Genomic DNA, 20,918 nt, shown 5'->3' on the forward strand with positions numbered 1-20,918 from the left:
TTCTCTTTATATATATGACAACCAAAGATGTAAAGAGCATAATCACTCAACCAAAGGCGCTGAAGGAGGATATTGCAAGTGGTCCACTCTCTCATCTACAACAGTGGATCAACCCGTTGTCCAAACTGAAAAGTCTTTTACAAAATAAAGCGTGCTAGCTCATGCCCATGTCTAATTATTAGATGAAGATGAAGTGTGCTCTAACCCGATGTCAGAATAACAACTGTTAATGAAAATGTGGGATAAAGGGTCCAAAGCCTTTCTTCCAGAACCTTGATTACCCTAGTAAAGATATCACACGCAAGGAAGAAATCCCCTTAGGAGAAATGGAAAAAATCGATGTTATTTCATCTAGCTTGATAACATCCAATTCCACTCAAAAAAAGGAAGGGGATTAGATTGTTCTAACCGCCTGTGTTACGCGAATATCTATTTTTTTGGGGGTACCCGAAACGCGTCCTTAATCAGATGCCACTTTTCAGGAATAAAGAAAGCAATAGCTGAGAGAGACGATGTATCTTCCCTCGTTGTAAGATTACTTAAGGCTTCCTTCAATCCATTCGATAGCCTCTTGTCTTCTTACCTTAGGAAAGCGAAAGACATAGGCTTGAAAGAAAGAAAAGTGAAGACCAATGAAAATGGCTATCCATATAGTTCCATGGCAGTCTTAAATACAGGAGAGTCAGAGGCAAAAGGATTTGACACAAGTTGAAGCTAAGGATCGACAGAAAGCTAGGTGTGCTTCTCCCTTCTTATCCTAAGGAACTCGCAGAGTTAACGAGATCTCGCTTAAGGAGATATATAGCCAAGCGATTCACCACGCCAATAGGTGGGTTTGAGGATAGTAAGTAAGAAATTCACATAGAAGGCACCGCTGGAACTTGTGCATGCTTATACTAGGGAAAGAGCTATGAAATGCATTCCCTGCTCTCCTGAGGTCGAAAGAACCTTACCTGCGCTTTGGTGCTTTTGGCTATGCCATGTATTCAAAACCTTAGCTACTTTACTCGAAGTCGAAAGAGAATCGCTACATTAACATCAGCCGCTGCCACTGGCACTAACATAAGATCTAGCAAAGCACTTTTGTGAGGTGGGTAGCTTGTAACGTAAGCATTGTAGTGGAGCGAAGGGCTTTGGTTTAGAGGGATAGAGGGGATATGGGTGAGCTTGAAGCAGGGAGTCAATTAACAATACAACGAGGCCATAGTTTACTAATAAGAACTATTGTGACTAATATAGCTACCCGGCCACAAACAAGAGCATCTTTATTAGATATCCCCACAATGAGAGCTATTAGCTTAGCTGGAGTTTTGCTTGCGAGTCTCATGATATGCCGGGCCTTGATAGGGACCTTGTTGTGGAACATCGGCTACCCATTAAGGAGGGATACAAGCCATATAAACTACCACCGAGGAGAGTTCTTTACTGTGAACCTGTTATTCCTTCTTATTGATACTTAGTAAAGTAAAGCTCCATCTCATTTTTTAAATCCTATAAGCCAGAAGAAAGGCTATCTATTTAAATGACTCCTGCATTTTATGTGAAAGAGTGTTCTATGAAAAGTCTTTCCATTCGATATCTAGCGAGCCAATAGATAGGTAGGTTGCATAGTTTATTAGAGTTCCAACTGAGTTATCTTACCCAGCCTCTTAGCTTCCTTTTCAAAATAGCGCTTCTTGATACCTTTGGCCTAGGCCGAAGATCATTGGGAAGGAAAGATATTGGTTGGGAGGGGGCGCATTCCATTATTCTTCTGGTTCAATTCCATCTGCTTGCGAACCAGAGACTGAAATATTTTTTTTGATGAAGAATACTAGAATAAGGAGTTTGCTTAATCTAGGGGGAGTTCCCTGTAAGCTTCTTCACTATATGGAGATGAAGATGGAGAGAAATACAACTATTTACAGTGTAGGAGTATCTGATAGTGGCATTCAACACGTCTAGGAGAAAGGCTTAGCCTAACGTTATTGGCGGGATTTATGTTACAAGTTAGTTTCCTAGGAATTAATATATTTCTAGTCTCATGTGAAGTGTCAGATTTGCCTTCCCTTTTTTCTAGTCAAGTGAGGTAGTCCTCTCCTAGTCCTTCAATTATCATCCTTCATAGCAGCCCTTGTAGTTAGCAATCTTAATAGTAATAGTGAATAATGCCATGTCTTGATATTCTCACTCCTGAAAGCAAGTCAAGCCTACACCGAGCGGGTCGAAGACCTAGCTAATTTTCTTACTACAGGGATAAGAAAAACCTTTACCCTAGTAAGCTTCCTTTCTACCCAAGAGAGTCTCTTACTTATCTCACCTTAAGGCAGGAAAGAATAGGCAAGATAATGTGTACCCCCGTAGAGGTAGAAAGTCAAACTCTTCTTCTAGCATCAAAGTAAACAGTATAATAAAAAAGCAAAAACCATTCATATTCCTTCCCGAATCTGGAAAATGAAATACTAACAGTTACTCAAATAGCTTTAAGTAAATGCTTGAACTCTTTTCCTAAAGGTTATTCCTCACATACGAGGCTTAGGTTTTTTTTTCCTTAACTGGGAATCTTGCCCAACCCCGAGCAAGGGCCTAATTCACGTACGTAAAGGGAAGGGTGGGGTAGGTCTTTCACTCTTTTTTTTTGACGTCAATAGATGAGTGAAGAGAAGGGACGAGACACCGATAGGCACGAGAGGAGTTCCTTCCAGGAAAACATGTAATTGAAGAAAATCAAAACCATGTCTGGACTTTTTTCTTGTAAAGCTTGGCTAAAAGCCTGATTTTCTTAAATATTGGCTAGCTCAGATAAACATTCTAGCTATTCAAAGAAGGCGGTCCTGAGCGGATCATCTTCAGATTCCATAACAGCACGTCGGGCGGCTATTCAAATGGATCCAGTTCCTACCCGCCCGCAACCCTTCTTGGGAATGGAATCCTATCGACTAGGTACTTTTAGACCAAAAAGATTTAAGCAACTTTCACTATACTGGTCTGCTTCCTTCTTTTCTTTTGAATCAAGGAAATGATTCAATCTCGAACTGGGCCTGACTATTCAGTTGAAGTGAGAGTTGGTTCAACTATCGAGGATAGAAATTTTGAGGAATTCTGAAGTTGCTCGAACCTGGTGAGAGGAATTTTTTCAAGACTATTGTCTTTGTTAGTAAGTGGATCGGAATGCTAACGGCGAGGTGCCAACTAACCTTTGACCATTGACCAAGTGAGTGGAAAATGCTAACTATTACATTGCTAAGTGTTGTCTTCATTTGAAGACACTTGCCTCACTAAATCCCACGTTGAGTTAGTGGATTTTTTAGTGTTAAGTTCTCATCAAACTCAAAATTGCATGTTTTGCATGTAATGGCCTTTAAAAGGAAGAGTTTCTTGGCCATAGTAGAAATTGATGAGATTATTTGGTAATCTCATTACAATTTTATCTCAAATACTTAACCTTTTCCTCTCCAAATTAGTCATTCACCGGATTCTACCATCCCGTTCTAAGGCCAGAGAATAGTCAAGAGGACTCTCGTGGTGGTATACAAATTGTTTGTGAGGAGATTGAAGCTAATCTGGAGAAGTTTTGGAACTACAAAGGTTGTATTTCTTCTTCCCCTTTTATTTATTTTTGATTGCATGTTTATCCTTTGTAATTAACCTAATTAGAGTACTTTAGATCCGTTTTTCTTCCGCTGTACACATGTTCATTCCATCAAATCATGTGGTTTCATTAAGGCTTGTGATTGAATTAAATTTTTTGTTTTTCCTAAATTTTCATATTTGGAGGAAAGACGAGAGCGATGAAAATGGTAGGATCAAGAGGGAAGATAGAGAAAAAGAGAGAAGAGGGAGAAACCATAGATATCTACAAAATAAAAAATAATTTAATAAAAGGGACCGATTGCATCAATTAGTAAACCACATTGGTATAACTAATCAAATTAAAACATCATGGATGTAATTGTAACTAATCTTATAATTTAGGACGATTTTTGCAATTTTTCCTAAAAGAAAAAATAAAAATCAATCTAAGTATTTAACTTTTGAATACGATGGGAATGATACCTAAATTAGATTAAATTGGACCAACCAAACATGTATTGCTCATATAAACCGAACCAAGTGAGTTCTACAAATTTCAGAAAGAAAAATTTCCACTCTTTTGATTTTTCTAGCTTGTATTCCACGTATGATTGGCAACAACAAATTGATTGTAATAGAAATAAAGGTATCGAATTCAAGCCTGTTTGAAAATTGCGATCGGATATTGATAATGGAGAGCTGACCTCCTTTCTCCCTTTACCCTTTGTTTTTCCCCTTTCTCTCTTGTTCGCTCTCTTCCTCTTCTTCCTTCGAGCTTCATAGGGCTCAAATTTCCGCCATTTTTGTATATTATCATCACCATCGAAACCCCATTAAAACATTTTTTCCATATTCTTTCATCTTCTTTTTTACTGCCACCATTTTCATCCATTTATTCAATCAAACCCTCCCCCTCTTCACTCCTTTTCGTGATTCGCCGGTTTCTTTGACCTTTTTTTAATCCGATGATCGTGCCCCACTTGCTTGATTTCTGATTCAGTGTTGTTATCGTGTTCTTGTTGTTGCTAGAAGTACTGTAGATCGAATTTTCTTATCTGGGTTGTTGCCATGTCGTGATTTTTCTTTATCTGAGGTTCTCCACGGAGTCTCGTTTGCGGAGAAGGTAATTAAGTTCTGTTTCTTTTACTGGTTCTTGTTTACTTTTGATAGTTTTTAGCGCCCTTTTCATGTAGATTTCTACTTCATTATCTTTAGATTGCTTCTTTTACAAGGAAATTTGTATTCTATCTTTATGTTATGGTCGAAACTTTCGTATGTTATTGTATTGATTGTCAAGAATATTATGGCGATTAGGGTTAGGCCATTCACCCGAATGGAAGGGTCTGGTAGCGACCCCGACTCTCATAGAGCTGCTTCCACCAGTAGTTCAAGGAGGTTTGGAATGTTAGCTGCCTCGAATATTATTCAGGCTCCGCTTTCTGCACTATTAGAGTACTCGGGTCTTCTTCGTGGCCGCCCAAGTCATCAAGAATCCGAGGCATTGATAAGTGCACGATTACCTTCGGGGTTTCGAGACCATCTTCGCAGCCAGATCGAAGAATCTTCGGGTGCTACTAATGATGGAGAGGTTTCAATTAGGATAATTGGGGCAGGGGAACCAGAACATGGTAGGGATGGTGCTGGACTAGTAGTTGGGCAAGCGAGGGAAGGTAGCGGTCAGAATACGGTGTCTTTGCAATCTGTTTCGGGGTTGGCATCTGTGACCTTGGCGTCGGAGCTTAGCCAGGGTGAGTCTGCTACTGAACGTGGTGCAAGAGAGGGCATTCCTCAATCAATAAATGCAAGTGCTGATGGAGATGCCTCGGAGGCAGCTGGAGGAAATAGCAGGGATTCTTCTTATCAAAGGTATGATATTCAACAGGCTGCTCGGGGGATTGAGCAGATTCTCCCTTTTAGTTTTCTTCTACTGGTGGTCTTCATTCGACAGCATTTGCAAGGTACTTGCCTTGACTTTAATCATAATTTTAACTTACTATGGGTCACCAAATATTTATTTACTTCAAATTTAAATTTTCATTAATGTGGCTAGTTTATGGACAGTAGCCAGAAAGATTTGGACAATCATGAACTGCTGCATCATCTTTATGGAGCAAGCATATGTGCTCTCTAGCTTTATTTCCATTGGTTGTTTTCTATAAGAAAAAAAAGCTGAATAGAGTTGACTGAAATATTATGGGGCTTTTGATAATCAATGGATTTTAACTCTTATGATCATATGGTGACCTTCCTATTACCAAATGCAACTGAGAATAGAAAAGCAAACAAACTAATGGGTAGAAGTTACAAATTATCGACTTGGCAAAACAAGCTTCCAATATACAATCAATGTCATATTAACAGCAGCGAAAGGTCAACTTATCGAAGTCAATCAACAATTATACCTCATTTAAGTTGCTAAACACTTTAAAATTTTGAACTGAACTGCATGAAGACAGGAATAGATAAATGGACAAATCACTAATAATTAAAATTGATTTTTTTTTGCATAAAGATAAATGTGAAGCTCATATCATCTATATTATCATGATTTTTAAGGGTTAAAATAAATTTTAACTGATCAATTTAGATGTAAAGTTCCCCTAAATCTATGAACAAGGATATTAGTTTTTTTTGTTAGATTCTCGAATTATGTGCAGTGTTAGTCATTTTTTTTGTAAGATTCTTGTATTATATTGTCTTTTAACTATTTTTATATCAATTTATGGTCTTGATGCTAATTATTGGTCATTTTTTTGGGGGTTTTATGGTCTTGATGCTAATTATTAATGTTTAAGCATCGTGGTTTTTATGCAAAATTTACATGCGTTTCCTTGAGAAATATTTACGTGCTTTTATGTGTATATTATATTGTAACTCAGATGTACTTAACATCATCTTTATCAACCTAATCTAGTTCACAGAAATCAAAGCATGTAAATATCTTTCCCTTCAAAAATATACTTCAACTACTAATTCTTTTTCCCGAAGAGTTACTTATGTCAATGTAATTTAGATGTTGAACAACAAAAACATGGAAGGCAGTAAATTTTTAATTAAAATTAAAATTCAGAATGAAAGAAATGAAAAGAAGTAAAATCAAAAGTCTCATCTTTAATCAATATTTGAGACAGAACTAATTAATAAACCTATGAGAGATTTTTTAATGAAATAAGAAAAAAAAAAAAAATCTGTACATCATTGGTTATAACGTATAGATATAGAAACATTCAAGAATGCTCTCCTTATTTTGTTTTGACATTTATAGAAGATTTAATTGTTCTAATATTACATGTCTCCATCTGATGTTGATATTTGCTCCCTAAACTTGCAGGCTTCTTTGTGACTATATGGATTGCTGCTTTCATGTACAAGTCAAATGATATTTTGCGAAAACAAACAGCTTTGAAGGTGTGTTATGGCATATTTTAATGTTTGGGATCCATATCTTCTTTGTGTGTGTATTGGGGGAGGGAGGTTATAAAATAGAAGTGACCTTGGATGTAAACCATCCTAGGTTACCCTAGTGGTCAATAAGTTCCAATGTGAACCGTAAATGGCTTAAAGAGAATGCAATGGCTTAAAGAGAATGAGGTCAAACCATGATGGCCACCTACTAAGGATTTAGTATCCGAGTTACTTATCATATATTATTTTTATTTTTATTATAATTAATAGCCAAGCTTTCATTGAGGGGAAAAAATGATTGTATACAAGAGCATACAAAAAAGAGACCCACAAAAGACGGAGGTAGCCTCCAATCAAGTAAGATAAAACTAAATGTATAATTACAAAAAACCTTCATAATGGATTCCCACAAGGAAACATGGAACCTAGCAAAGGACTAAACATTCTAAATGTTCTATTTTCCTCTCACCCCCACATAATAGCACATACTCTTGCTAGCTAGATTCTACGAATTGCTTGACAACCAAATGTGAATAGAGTTAGACGGTTGTCTCATGAGAATAGAGTTGGCACATGGGGCACTTAAAAAAATAAAAATATAAAAAGATTCATTATTTATTTATTTTATAAAAAGAAGTAAAGAAGATAAGAAATCTTGCCATTAGGAGATTACAAGGCCTATGGGGAATATATAGGCCTACTTCAATATCCCACCGCAATTGTTGGTTGTTCATATTGATGATAAGTTAACCTTTATTATTAGGTATCTTGAAGAGTCATGAAAGTTAATGCCTTGGACATCCTCAAATCTCTCCTTCCCGCTTAAGTCACCTTAAACAGAAAAACTTTGAGGAACCTGATCTTCCCTTTATATCAGAGGATTGATGCATCTTGAGCTAACTTTCATAACTATTTTTCTTTTGATGCGATAGAGCTACAAAACTATAATACCTACCTCCAGGTTTTAGCATTCCCTGCCTTATCAATTGAAATTAATGAGATTGGACCTCCTTTCCGTAAAACTCTCATAGAGCTCATCTTCAATTTTTGGCCTCCATTAAGAAGGATAGAATAGCCGACATCATATATTTTCATGGTGGTTGGATTTCTTTTTCCTCTTTCTGAAACTATTTGGCTCATTTCTCAACAATTCTGCACCCATAAATTCCCTGTCAACACTGTTATAGATTTTTTTGATGCTATAGTTAACACTGTTGTGACTTGGTGTAAATGCTCCCCATCTCTATAGCTATTCCAGTCTGGTCACTTGTAATCTCTCTATTGGGGCTTCCCCTTTTGTAATTTCATTCCCTCAGTAAAATTGTTACTTATCCCAATAAATAATTAAAAAAAGGAACAAAAGAACGTCCCAGTCAACACTATCATTTGTCTTCTTAAGATTGACTACAGAGACCAGGCCATTCACAGGGTAGACTTTCTTATACGTAATCGTTCTGTGCTTCCAGTTAGGGTCGGATGCAAAATTTTCCTCCTGCAATGAATCCTTCTGGTTATCAGAAATAGCATCCTGAATCACTCTCCTTATTGGTTTGGCTAATACCTGATCACTTTATATATGGCAGTGACCAAACTTGTCAGATTGCTTTCCTTGGAATGGCATCAATCTTGCTGTACTATTGTTGTTGTTTCTTCTTTATTCCATTTTTCAAAACGTGGGTTTTGTTGGTTCCTGCAGGGAGAGAGAAAAATCTCCGTTTTGGTTGGCATTTCTCTTGCATTCACTATTCATGTTATTGGTGTGTACTGGTGGTATCAGAATGATGACCTTTTATATCCGTTGATCATGCTTCCTCCCAGAGCGATTCCTCCCTTTTGGCATGCTATTTTCATCATCATGGTGAATGGTAACCTTCTGTTGAAGATATTACCAATTTCTACTGTATGTTCTCGATGATCATAATCTATAACTGTTATTGTGACAAAGAAGTGGTCTACTATGCTATGCTGCCCAATCACATAATTTTCTGCATATCATTTATTTTCTCAATATTCTCTGAGTGATTATTATTTATTTATTTTAATACGAGTCTTAAAGTTAAACCACTTCATTCAATAAACAAAGAACAAAAGAGGACAATCTTACAGGCCAATAGTAAATTTGTATGAGTTAGAGTTGAAGGCATTATCACAATCATTTCTTCCTCGTGTTTGTAAACTTTGTTGCCTGTGCTTCATATTCCTTCTCTTATTGTGTGGTTTTTCATTGGGGTGGCAAATATTTCTTCTTTGCTTAAAAATGAATATTGTGTTTACGTCAGTATCTTACCAGTTGTGATATTGTTTTTAATTATCTTTTCTATGCGGCACACACTCCCACCTACCTGCTTATGATAAAAGGGCTTTTTTGAAAAAGGATTTTCTAGGACTTCCATTCATTTATTTATCCACATTCATTGAATTAAAAGCTCCACTGTATTAAACTAAAAACTGGAAGTGTATGTTCAGCAAGATTTTTTTCTGCACTTCTGCCTTTCAATTTACAAAAACAAATTATAAATGTGCATAACTGGTTTGGTGAATTGTATGCTTTTGTGTTGGTTTCTCAGACACTTTGGTCCGTCAGGCAGTGATGGTGGTCAAGTGTGTTCTATTGATGTATTACAAGAACAGCAGAGGCCGCAACTATCGTAAGCAGGTGAGGTAATTTAGAAGTTGGCTCCTGTTTATTCATTAAACTCCTTTTTTGAATCAGTAACAAATATTCATACAAAAAGTGGACTTTTGCTACAATGCTATTCTTTAATTGAGCTCATAGTTGACTTCTCTTTAAGATTCTTTTTTCCTCTAGTGAATAAAGTGGCGACTTTAGAATTTGTAAATGTTTGTCAGTTTGTGAGAACGCACTGTTAACATTCACATTATCTCCAGGGTCAAATGCTAACTTTAGTCGAATATTTGCTGCTACTGTATCGTGCCTTATTGCCTACTCCTGTCTGGTATCGTTTCTTTTTGAACAAAGAGTACGGGAGTCTATTTTCGTCACTATTGACAGGACTGTACTTAACTTTCAAACTCACATCTGTTGTTGAAAAGGTATGTTTTCTAATTCTTGTTGGACTTATTTTTACGATTTTAGTGAGTATTTTGTCACTAGATGGTCTCTCTTGTCTGTTATCTCCCTTCTCTATCTCATTTCTTTTCTATGCGAATTTCAGGTGCAATCCTTCTTTGCTGCTTTGAAAGCACTGTCACGTAAAGAGGTGCATTATGGGGCATATGCAACGTCAGAGCAGGTAAATTGGATCTCATTTATGCATGCCTTTTTCCAATTGACCAAACTTTCTTACTGAAGGATGCCATTTATGTTTTCATTTTAATGCATTTTATTTTATTTTTCTGGGTATCCATGAGTGTCTGGGCGCATCTCAACTAATCTCAGGACGTTTGCATTTTATGAAAATTTGAAGGTTTATTTTCTTATTATTAACAAAAAAAAAAAATCAATTGAGTTTTGATAAAGCAACTGGGGATTAATTTTAAGCCATAAAATCTGTTTTGTGGGAATATTTGGTAGGAAAGAAAGCAAAAGACCTTTTAGGAAAGTCCTTGGGAGGAGTGGAATGAAAAGTCTTGCTGAAGGCAAGCAGCTTTGTGGAGTGCGATCCTAAGTTCTCTTTGTATGTATGGCATGTTTGGAAGTGGCTCTAAATGGATTAAAATCACTAGCCATTTTCAAAAGTTACTTAGAAAATGTCTTTAGTCATTCGAATTCCATTTTTAATAGTATGTAAAATGTGTTTAAAAGCGTAAAATTTAACATTGAATTGATTTTGAGTGGTTAAAGGTGGGTTTTGGAGTGATTTTAAACATGACAAAACTGATTTTATCTGTTTCAAAATCACTTCCAAACTTTTTTTTTTTTGACGAACCCAAACATGCACTTGGTCATATAATGTATATGTAATTCCCAAATATCTTTAGCGGTTGCAAAAGAGGTGACGGTGTATATGGGGCTCATATAATGTATATGTAATTCTCTTCTAGATTTTGTTTTTTGTTTTTCTGTGTATGTGTGTGTGTTAACCATGGACTGAACCATAAGTTCTTTGAGCAATTGAGCCGTGTGCTCATGTTAGTGTCATCTCTTCTAGTTTCGGGCAATTTTTGTCATGTTTTTTGCCTTTTTGTTTCTCTCAGGGGTTCCTTCAAACTTCTCCTATAGGGAGTTATTGGATGCCGCGATATTTGTAACTTCTTTTTTAATAAAATAGGAAGGGAGATAGCAAAATGTCCTTGACATCTAACTTGTTATTTGCCTAATGCAGGTCAGCGCAGCTGGTGATTTGTGTGCTATTTGCCAAGAGAAGATGCATGCTCCTATCCTACTCCGATGTAAACACATATTTTGTGAAGATTGTGTCTCAGAGTGGTAAGTTTATTGCACGAAATCCTTGCATGCTTGAATACCTATCACAATCTGTGTTCTACATAATATTAAACTATTGACTCTTTTCCAAGAGGATAGGGTTTCGATTTCAGTATCTCATCACTATTGGCTTCCTCATTTTATGGTGTGGAGCCTTAAAGTTCGACCATGTTGTGATGTTCAATGGTTAAATTACTGCATCCATCATTTTTCATGTGTGAAATGAAAGCATGCTTGAGTTTTTGCTGGAATATTTTTAACACCATCATTGGATTGTGATAGTCGCATGTTGTAGTCATAGCTTAGTGGATGAGACATGATCTTGTTAGGACTCTGATGATCTTGTTAGGACTCTGATGCCAAAGATAAATAAGGTAATTAGAACTTTTTGTTGTAAGTAGATGGATAGAGATGGGGGAAGACAAGCCAATATTCCGGTGGTTTAATCCTGAGCGAACTTGGGAGGGTCCAATAACCTATTTTTTTATCTTTCATTACAATTTTCGAGTCTTGTTATCGAGTTCCTAAGAAGATCTCAATCAACACTAGAACTTTTTGTCCCACTTCTATTAACCTAGACGTCGGAACAAAAATGCCCAAAGAAAGGAGAAATGATGGGCCTGGGGGCATATGTATATGCACGTGTTCTGCAACATACTTAACTTTAGTGTTCTTAATATATTGTTCATGTCAATGTCAATTTCGAATTGGATGGTGCTATGTGCAGGTTCGAGCGGGAACGAACATGTCCATTGTGTAGGGCTTTGGTTAAACCCGCGGATCTCAGATCATTTGGTGATGGATCAACAAGTCTGTTTTTCCAGGTTTTCTAAGCCATTTTCTCCAAGCCCCTCAGAGACATTGTGGTTTGAAGAGCTGAAGCCAGCCATTGCATTTTTACCTACACAAATTGTAAATCTAACTAATACTGTGTAGCTGCTACCCTGGAGGAAGCAAAAGACTGGCGCTTGTGAACTCGGAAAGGCGAATTCGAAATCGACATGTATACATAATAGTCCTTTTTATGCTAAAGCGGAGGATGGTGGATGTTCGAGAGGAGGGGTTTAACCCTTGTATGCAAATATTATGAATTATGAGTTTGGGGTGTAAATTTAATATACCAAAGCCAGTTGCTATGTTGATTTATAATTTTAGTCCAAAATGCATTATAAAATGAGAATGTTTTGGACTTCTAGAAATTGTTATATACACAAACAGAATGTGAAACACGTTTTTGGCTATTCAGTTTGTGCCTTGTGGATTTGAAAATGAAGGAAATGAATATGATGAATTTTTAGAATGGGTGTTAACAAGAGTGTAGCTCAGCTGACATATTAATCTCGTTCCACACTTTAATTACAATATCTTTGTAAAAAAAAAAAAAAATAGAATTGGATAATTTGAACATTTTTTATGAACCCATCTCCAATGAGATAAAAGTATTTAGGTTAATTTTGATTTAATTTAGACCAACATAAATATAGTGTTGATTAGAAAGAAACTCTTCTCCTTGAAGGTAAAATTAAAAAGCTATATGTATCCTTAATAATTAATTTTTAAAGTTATTTCATTCAATAGTTTATTTAGGTTTTATTATTGTTGTAGCAAATTTTATAATACAATTTCCAAGTCTCAAGTATATTTTATTTTGTATTATTAAGACCCATTTGAGTACCATTTAGTGTTTGATTTTTGTTTTTAAAAATTAAGTCTATTTCATCCATATTTCATACAATGATTTACATATTCTTAAGTACAATGATTGAATTCTTAACCAAATTTAAAAAACAAAAACTATTTTTTGAAAGCTACTTTTCTTAATTTTCAAAATTTGGCTTGATTTTTTAAATTATTGGTGAAAATTAGATAACAAAAGAAGAAATATAGACGTAGAAATAGTGTCCATAAACTTAATTTTCAAAAACAAAAACAAAAAACAAAATGGTTACCAAATGGGGTTTGAAAAAATTGATACCTAAATTTTAGTTCTATAATTAAAAACTCAAACTAATAATTGTGTTAATTACTCAATTTTATTTAAATGTAATATTAGAAAGGAATGAATGCTAGGATAAAAAGTAGATAATAGTTATTTATCGTCAAATAGGAGTGATTTTGCATCTTTGGTCTAAATTGATTTTCGTATGAAAGTGTAGAGTTTAAATTGAAGCAAATTTTAATTGATACAACTTAAAAAAGTTTAAGATTGCACTCGGATGATCTATGAAAAAAAGTATTTTTCAAAGATACATTTTTTATAAACACTATTTATGAAATGTCTTTAAAATTTAACCACTTACATGTTTGGTTATATCTTTTCATAAGCGTTTATATACATAAGTTTGTTTGGTTTATCCTAACCAAAGATGTTTATACTTGAGTCAAATTATCATAAAGGACTATTAAATACTATAAACTAATTTAATAAAGAAATAGATATATCTTGATTTTTTTTTTCCCAAGAAAGATATATATTTTGTAATTAATCGCATGTTATCTTGAAATTATTGATTTTTCTTTTTGAAACTTGAAATTATTGAAGATAAAACCAAACATTAATTTCTTTTTTTCTTTATATTAAAAATAAATTAGAGAATTAAATTTTAGAAGCACAAATATTTTGAAACGTTGAATACATAATCATAATATAATATATATATATATATATCTTCAATAACAAAACATAAATAATAATATTTTTTCCTAGACAGTTTAATATCAATTAGACATAAGAAATTGTGCAATTTGATCACGTTCTTCATCCATCTCCATTTCACGAACCAAACCCCCATATTTTTCATTAGCATCATCGTGATTTCTCTCATCATTTGAAGGTAGTAGGTCATAAGGCTTGTATTCAAAGTCAAACACAAACATGATTCCATGTAGGGGTGAAATCGGTTCGGTTCGGTGGCCAAATCGAACCGAATCACTTTTGTTTATATATGAAACCGAACCGAACCGAACCGGTTCAATTCGGTTTCAAGAATCGGTTTTAGTTTTTTTTTTTGCCTTTTTTTCCTTCTTTTTACGTAATTTGAAATTTGTATATTCTCTTTTTTTATACTCTAAACATAATTTAAATATCAATCCAGTAATCCACAATAAGAACATGTCACATAGCACAATCCAAATGACTACAATAAAAAGTTAAACTAAAAGTTCTCCAAAGTAGCTAAAACATAGTGTTGAATTCCAAAAGTCCAATAAATACAAACAAATTTGTTCGCTTGTCAATCATGATTCTCCTTCTCCTTGTTTTTTGCATTGCCACTCCATTCAATCCCATTATGAAAATTAAGAAACAAATCATAAACTTGTTAGTAGTTACTATAATAAATATATGAATAAATATGTTTAGAATATACGAACCTTCCTCTTCATCTTCAATTTCCTCGAAGTGTTGTCGTATACCAGTGCTAATTTGTTCAGAACGTAACCAATTACAAGTGCCTCAACAGTGGTTGGAGATAATGAGTTACGAAAAGGATCAATTACTCTCCCACTAGTGCTGAATACGGACTCAGAAGCAACTGTGGATACTGGAACTGCTAAAAGATCTCGTGCAATTTTGCAAAGAATCTTATATCTAGAAGAATTCCCCTTCCACCGATCTAAGATATCAAAGTTATCTTCACGTTTAACACGAGGCTCCAGTAAGTAAATATCAACTTCTGAATCCACATTTTGCGAATCATCTTCATCCAAATCTTCAAAATCAAGATAGAAAATCTCTGAAGCATTTGCACTTGAAGTTCTAATTGGAGAACTTTTAATGGTACATGAAAATTGACCCTTATTAGCAACTATGACAAATTGTATTCATTGAACAATGCTATCAAAATACCACTACAAGTTTCCTATGGCTTTTGCCATCAACATCAAATAATTGATTTAGGTAATTCAAAAGAAATTTATCTTATAACGAGGGTCCAAAACGAAGACAACATACAAGAATAAATTTGTTCTATCTCTTTTTCCCCAATACTTATCAAACTTTTCTTGCATTTTCATTGCCATTTCTTGCAAAAGCACATCATTAGGTCCAGTTGCACTTGAATATTTTCTGATGCAATTCTGAACAATACTAATCTCATGGAAGACTGTATTGGAAGTAACATACAAAGATCCTGAAAGCCTAACAGTTACTTCATAGAACACTGACAAGAATTTGGTAAATATTCTTAACAGTTACTTCATAAACACTGACAGGAATTTGGTAAATATTCTCGCAATTTCCCAATCCCTGGTGGTTAGTTTTTCCTCCTCATTCATGTAGATTGTGTCGTAGTCTTCTAACATCTCAAATGGCTTTTCAAATTTTACAGTGACCTCAAGCATCTAGGTAGAATTTCATCTAATTGGAACATCAAGACACAACATACTTTTACTTTCTATGTTCTCTCTGTGATACACTTCTTACATGTGACAAGTCTAGCAGGAGAATATCTAACAAACCTCACAGCATCTCGAGTTCGAATCAATGAATTATTAATATCTTTTAGGCCATCGTAATTAAGTTCAATATATGTGCACAACATCTAACATGCAAGAACTCACCATCTAACATCAACCCATGCTTAAAACACTTCTTCAAATAAGCAATGACAATATCATTTGATGAAACATTATCAACTGTCAATGTCATAACCTTTTTTTAAAACCCTGTTTTAGACATTTCTCAACCTCTTTTCCTATCGTCTTCCCTCTATGATTCTCAATTTGGGTGAAGTTAAGAATTCTCTTATGTAATTTCCAATCTTTATTGTGCAGTCAAAACGAAATAGTTCATATTTTGGATTGATGACCACGTATCGGTTGTGAGTGACACTCTATATCCTTCTTTCACAAAAATGCTCTTCAACATCTCTTTTGTGCTATCATAAATTTCCAAAATATTCTTAGCAATTGTTTTTCGAGAAGGAAGAACAAAATTAGGTTTTACTAACGTCAAAGTCCCATTCACAAACCTACCCTTGGTTCTCCATGAAGCATCTATAATAATCATCTCAGCAAGTAGTCTACGAGCACTCTCAATAGTAAACATCTTGTAACTAAGGGATGAATGTGATTGTGAATTATCTCCAAATCCCTCATTGTTCTTAAAAACCAACGTAGTTTGTGTTACATCTAACTTAGACTTATTAATCTGATAAGGATTTTTTTACAGTAGTGTTCAATATGCATTCTCATAGTTGAATTTCCATTCCTTCTAGGATGACACACATACACCATATCACAATAGTTACATTTAACATGCAGATCATCATCACTACATTTAGAACATTTAGTAAAGTGATCCCATACTATAGATGAATTTTTCCTCTTTCGTCCACTTGTATGCTTTGAAACTGTCTCCTCACTTTCGTTTTTTCGTGGTGGTGTTGGTAGTGATGGCATCACAACAACATCATCATTGGAATCATTGCTCTTACTCAAGCTCATTGTGATAGATAGATGATACCTATAAAGGGAAAAATAGAGAAAACTTATTACCATCAAACAAAATCATTTACATTTTACTTAAACTAAAAATTCAAACACAACAACAACAAATTATTTATCTAAAATTTTATTTTAGTTACCTAAAATTTCAATAATTCAATCGGATGAGGACTGGCTCAAACCAAATAATTCGGATGAGGGCGAGCTGCGGCCTACGGTCGCGATCTGAGCACGAATTTTATTTACCTAACATTTCATTATTAATGTGGTACTAGAGCTAATCAGATGAGTACTAGAGTTAAATTTTATTTTAGTTACCTAAAATTTCATTATTTACCTCTGTTCAAAACGAAAGAAGCTATGATCTGGTTGACGAAGAAGAACCAGACGAAGAACTCTGGTTCACGAAAGAAGTGAATGGCATCCGTGAGGCGTGAGCGACGGTCTGGTTGACGAAGAAGAACGGCGACAGTTTGGTTTCTTGCCATGAAGGTCGACGAAGAAGAACGACAGTGATCTGGTCACGAAGGCCGCCGTTCTTCTTCGTTACCAGACCGCTGTCATTCTTCTTCGTCGACCAGACCACCGCTCACGCCTCACGAACGTCGTTCACTTCTTTCGTGAACCAAAGTTCTTCTTCGTCAACCGGACCGTAGCTTCTTTTGTTTTGAACAGCGGTAAATAATGAAATTTTAGGTAACTAAAATAAAATTTAACTCTAGTACTCATCTGATTAACTTTAGTACCACATCAATAATGAAATGTTAGGTAAATAAATTTTGGTTCGTGCTCAGATCGCGATCGGTAGGCTGCTGCTCGTCCTCATCCGAATGGTTCGAGGTCGCGGCAGTTTGGTCGAGGTCGACGAAGAAGAACGACGACGATCTGGTAGACGAAGAAGAACGGCGACGGTTTGGTCGACGAAGAAAACGGCGACAACGACGACCTTCGTGGCAAGAAACCAGATCGTCGCCGTTCTTCTTTGTTGACCAGACCGCCGTTCACGCCTCACGAACGCCGTTCACTTCTTCTTTCGTGAACTAGAGTTCTTCGTCGACCAGACCGTAGCTTCTTTCGTTTTGAACAGAGATAAATAATGAAATTTTAGGTAACTAAAATAAAATTTAACTCTAGTACTCATCTAATTAACTCTAGTACCACATCAATAATGAAATATTAGGTAAATAAAATTTGGTTTGTGCTCAGATCGCGACCGGTATGCCGCCGCTCATCCTCATCCGAATGGTTCGAGCTAGTCCTCATCCGATTGAATTATTGAAATTTTAGGTAATTAAAATAATTTTAGATAAATAATTTGTTGTTGTTGTGTTTGAATTTTTAGTTTAAGTAAAATGTAAATGATTTTGTTTAATGGTAATAAGTTCTCTCTATTTTCCCCTTTATAGGTACCATCCGTCTATCACAATGAGCTTGAGCAAGAGCAACGATTCCAATGATGATGTTGTTGTGATGCCATCACTACCACCACCACTACGAAAAGCCGAAAGTGAGGAGACAGTTTTAAAACATACAAGTGGACGAAAGAGGAAAAATTCATCTATGGTATGAGATCACTTTACTAAATGTTCTAAATATAGTGATGATGATCCGCATGCTAAATGTAACTATTGTGGTATGGTGTATGCATGTCATCCTAGAAGGAATGGAAATTCAACTATGAGAATGCATATTGAACATTACTGTAAAAAAATCCTTATCAAATTAACAAGTCTAAGTTAGATGTAACACAAACTAAGTTGGTTTTTAAGAACAATGAAGGATTTGGAGATAATTCACAATCACATTCATCCCTTAGTTACAAGATGTTTACTATTGAAAGTACTCGTAGACTACTTGCTGAGATGATTATTATAGATGAGTTGTCATTTAAATTCGTGGAGAACCAAGGGTTTAAGAGGTTTGTGAATGATACTTTGACGTTAGTAGAACCTAATTTTATTCTCCTTCTCGAAAAACAATTGCTAAGGATATTTTGGGAATTTATGATAGCGCAAAAGAGATGTTGAAGGGCATTTTTGTGAAAGAAGGATATAGAGTATCACTCACAACCGATACATGGTCATCAATCCAAAATATGAACTATTTGGTTTTGACTGTACACTTTATTGATAAAGATTGAAAATTACATAAGAGAATTCTTAATTTCACCCTAATTGAGAATCATAGAAGGGAGACGATAGGAAAAGAGATTGAGAAATGTCTAAAACAGTGGGGTATTGAAAAAGTTATGACATTGACAGTTGATAATGTTTCGTCAAATGATACTGTCATTGCTTATTTGAAGAAACGTTTTAAGCATGGGTTGGTGTTAGATGGTGAATTCTTGCATGTTAGATGTTGTGCACATATATTGAACTTAATTATATGCGATGGCCTAAAAGATATTAATGATTCATTGGTTCGAATTCGAGATGCTGTGAGGATTCGAGATGCTGTGAGGTTTGTTAGATCTTCTCCTGTTAGACTTGTCACATTTAAGAAGTATATCACAGAGGAGAACATAGATAGTAAAAGTATGTCATGTCTTGATATTCCAACTAGATGGAATTCTACCTATTTGATGCTTGAGGCCGCTGTAAAATTTGAAAAGGCATTTGAGAGGTTAGAAGACTACGACACGGTCTACATGAATGAGGAGGAAAAAGCAACCACCAGGGATTGGGAAATTGCGAGAATATTATCAAATTCTTGTCAGTATTCTATGTAGTAACTGTTAGGCTTTCAGGGTCTTTGTATGTTACTTCCAATACAGTCTTCCATGAGATTAGTATTGTTCAGAATTGCATAAAAAAATATTCAAGTGCAACTAGTCCTAATGATGTGCTTTTGCAAGAAATGACAATGAAAATCATGAAAAGTTTGATAAGTATTGGGGAAAAAGAGATAGAACAAATTTATTTGTATGTTGCCTTCGTTTTGGACCATCGTTATAAGATGAAATTTCTTTTGAATTGTCTAAATCAATTATTTGATGTTGATGTGGCAAAAGCCATAGGAAGTAAGGTAGAGGGTGTTTTGAGAGCATTATTCAATGAATACAATTTGTCACTATCAGTTGCTATTAAAAGTTCAGAGATTTTCCGTTTTGATTTTAAAGATTCGAATGAAGATGATTCACAAAGTGTGGATTCAGAAGTTGATATTTACTTACTGGAGCCTCATGTTAAACGTGAAGATAACTTTGATATCTTATATTGGTGGAAGGAGAATTCTTCTAGATATAAGATTCTTAGCAAAATTGCACGAGATCTTTTAGCAGTTCCGATATCCACAGTTGCTTCTGAGTCCACCTTCAACACTAGTGGGAGAGTAATTGATCCTTTCCGTACCTCATTATCTCCAACCACTATTGAGGCACTTGTATGTGCACAAAATTGGTTACGTTCTGAACAAATTAGCACTGGTTTACGACAATACTTGGAGGAAGTTGAAGATGAAGAGGAAGGTTCGTATATTCTAAACATATTTATTATAGTAACTACTAACAAGTTTATGATTTGTTTCTTAGTTTTCATAACGAGATTGAACGGAGCGGCAAATGCAAAAAAATAAGGAGAAGGAGAATCATGATTGACAAGCGAACAAATTTGTTTGTATTGATTGGACTTTTGGAATTCAACACTAGTATTTTAGCTTGTTATTTGCTTTTATGTGACTTGTGTATTGTGTATCTGCCTGAAGTCGTGTAAACCAGAAATGAATTAACAAATATGAAGCATACTTCTACTTTGGAGAACTTTTTAGTTTTTAACCTTTTATTGTAGTCATTTGGATCGATATGTTTTTATGAGTTGTTGTGGATTGATTTGATATGTTTTATGAGTTATTGTGGATTGATATGTTTTTATGAATTATTGTGAATGTGGATTGATATGTTTTTATAAGTTATTGTGAATGTGGATTGATATTTAAGAAATTTGTGCTATGTGTACTTTGGAGAACTTTTAATTTTTAACTTTTTATTGTAGTCATTTCGATTGTGCTAGAGATTTGTGTTATGTGACATGTTCTTATTGTGGATTACTGGATTGATATTTAAATTATGTTTAGAGTATAAAAAAAAAAGAGAATATACAAATTTCAAGAAAAGGAACAGGAAAATAAAAGG

General features: G+C 34.9%; 1 protein-coding gene across 1 annotated transcript; it reads left to right on the forward strand.

The window, feature by feature from the left end:
- Nucleotides 1-4,113: 4,113 nt before the first annotated feature.
- LOC120073180 (RING finger and transmembrane domain-containing protein 2) lies at nt 4,114-12,641 on the forward strand. Its single transcript, XM_039025848.1, has 9 exons — nt 4,114-4,675; nt 4,867-5,510; nt 6,884-6,960; nt 8,654-8,822; nt 9,525-9,613; nt 9,847-10,011; nt 10,134-10,211; nt 11,244-11,347; nt 12,072-12,641. Exons 2-9 carry the CDS (start codon nt 4,886-4,888, stop codon nt 12,175-12,177), a joined length of 1,413 nt encoding a protein of 470 aa, XP_038881776.1. The 5' UTR covers nt 4,114-4,675; nt 4,867-4,885; the 3' UTR covers nt 12,178-12,641.
- The last annotated feature ends 8,277 nt before the right edge of the window (nt 12,642-20,918 follow it).

This window comes from Benincasa hispida, chromosome 3 (assembly GCF_009727055.1).
Source record: "Benincasa hispida cultivar B227 chromosome 3, ASM972705v1, whole genome shotgun sequence".
In the NCBI taxonomy this organism is placed as follows: Eukaryota; Viridiplantae; Streptophyta; class Magnoliopsida; order Cucurbitales; family Cucurbitaceae; genus Benincasa; species Benincasa hispida.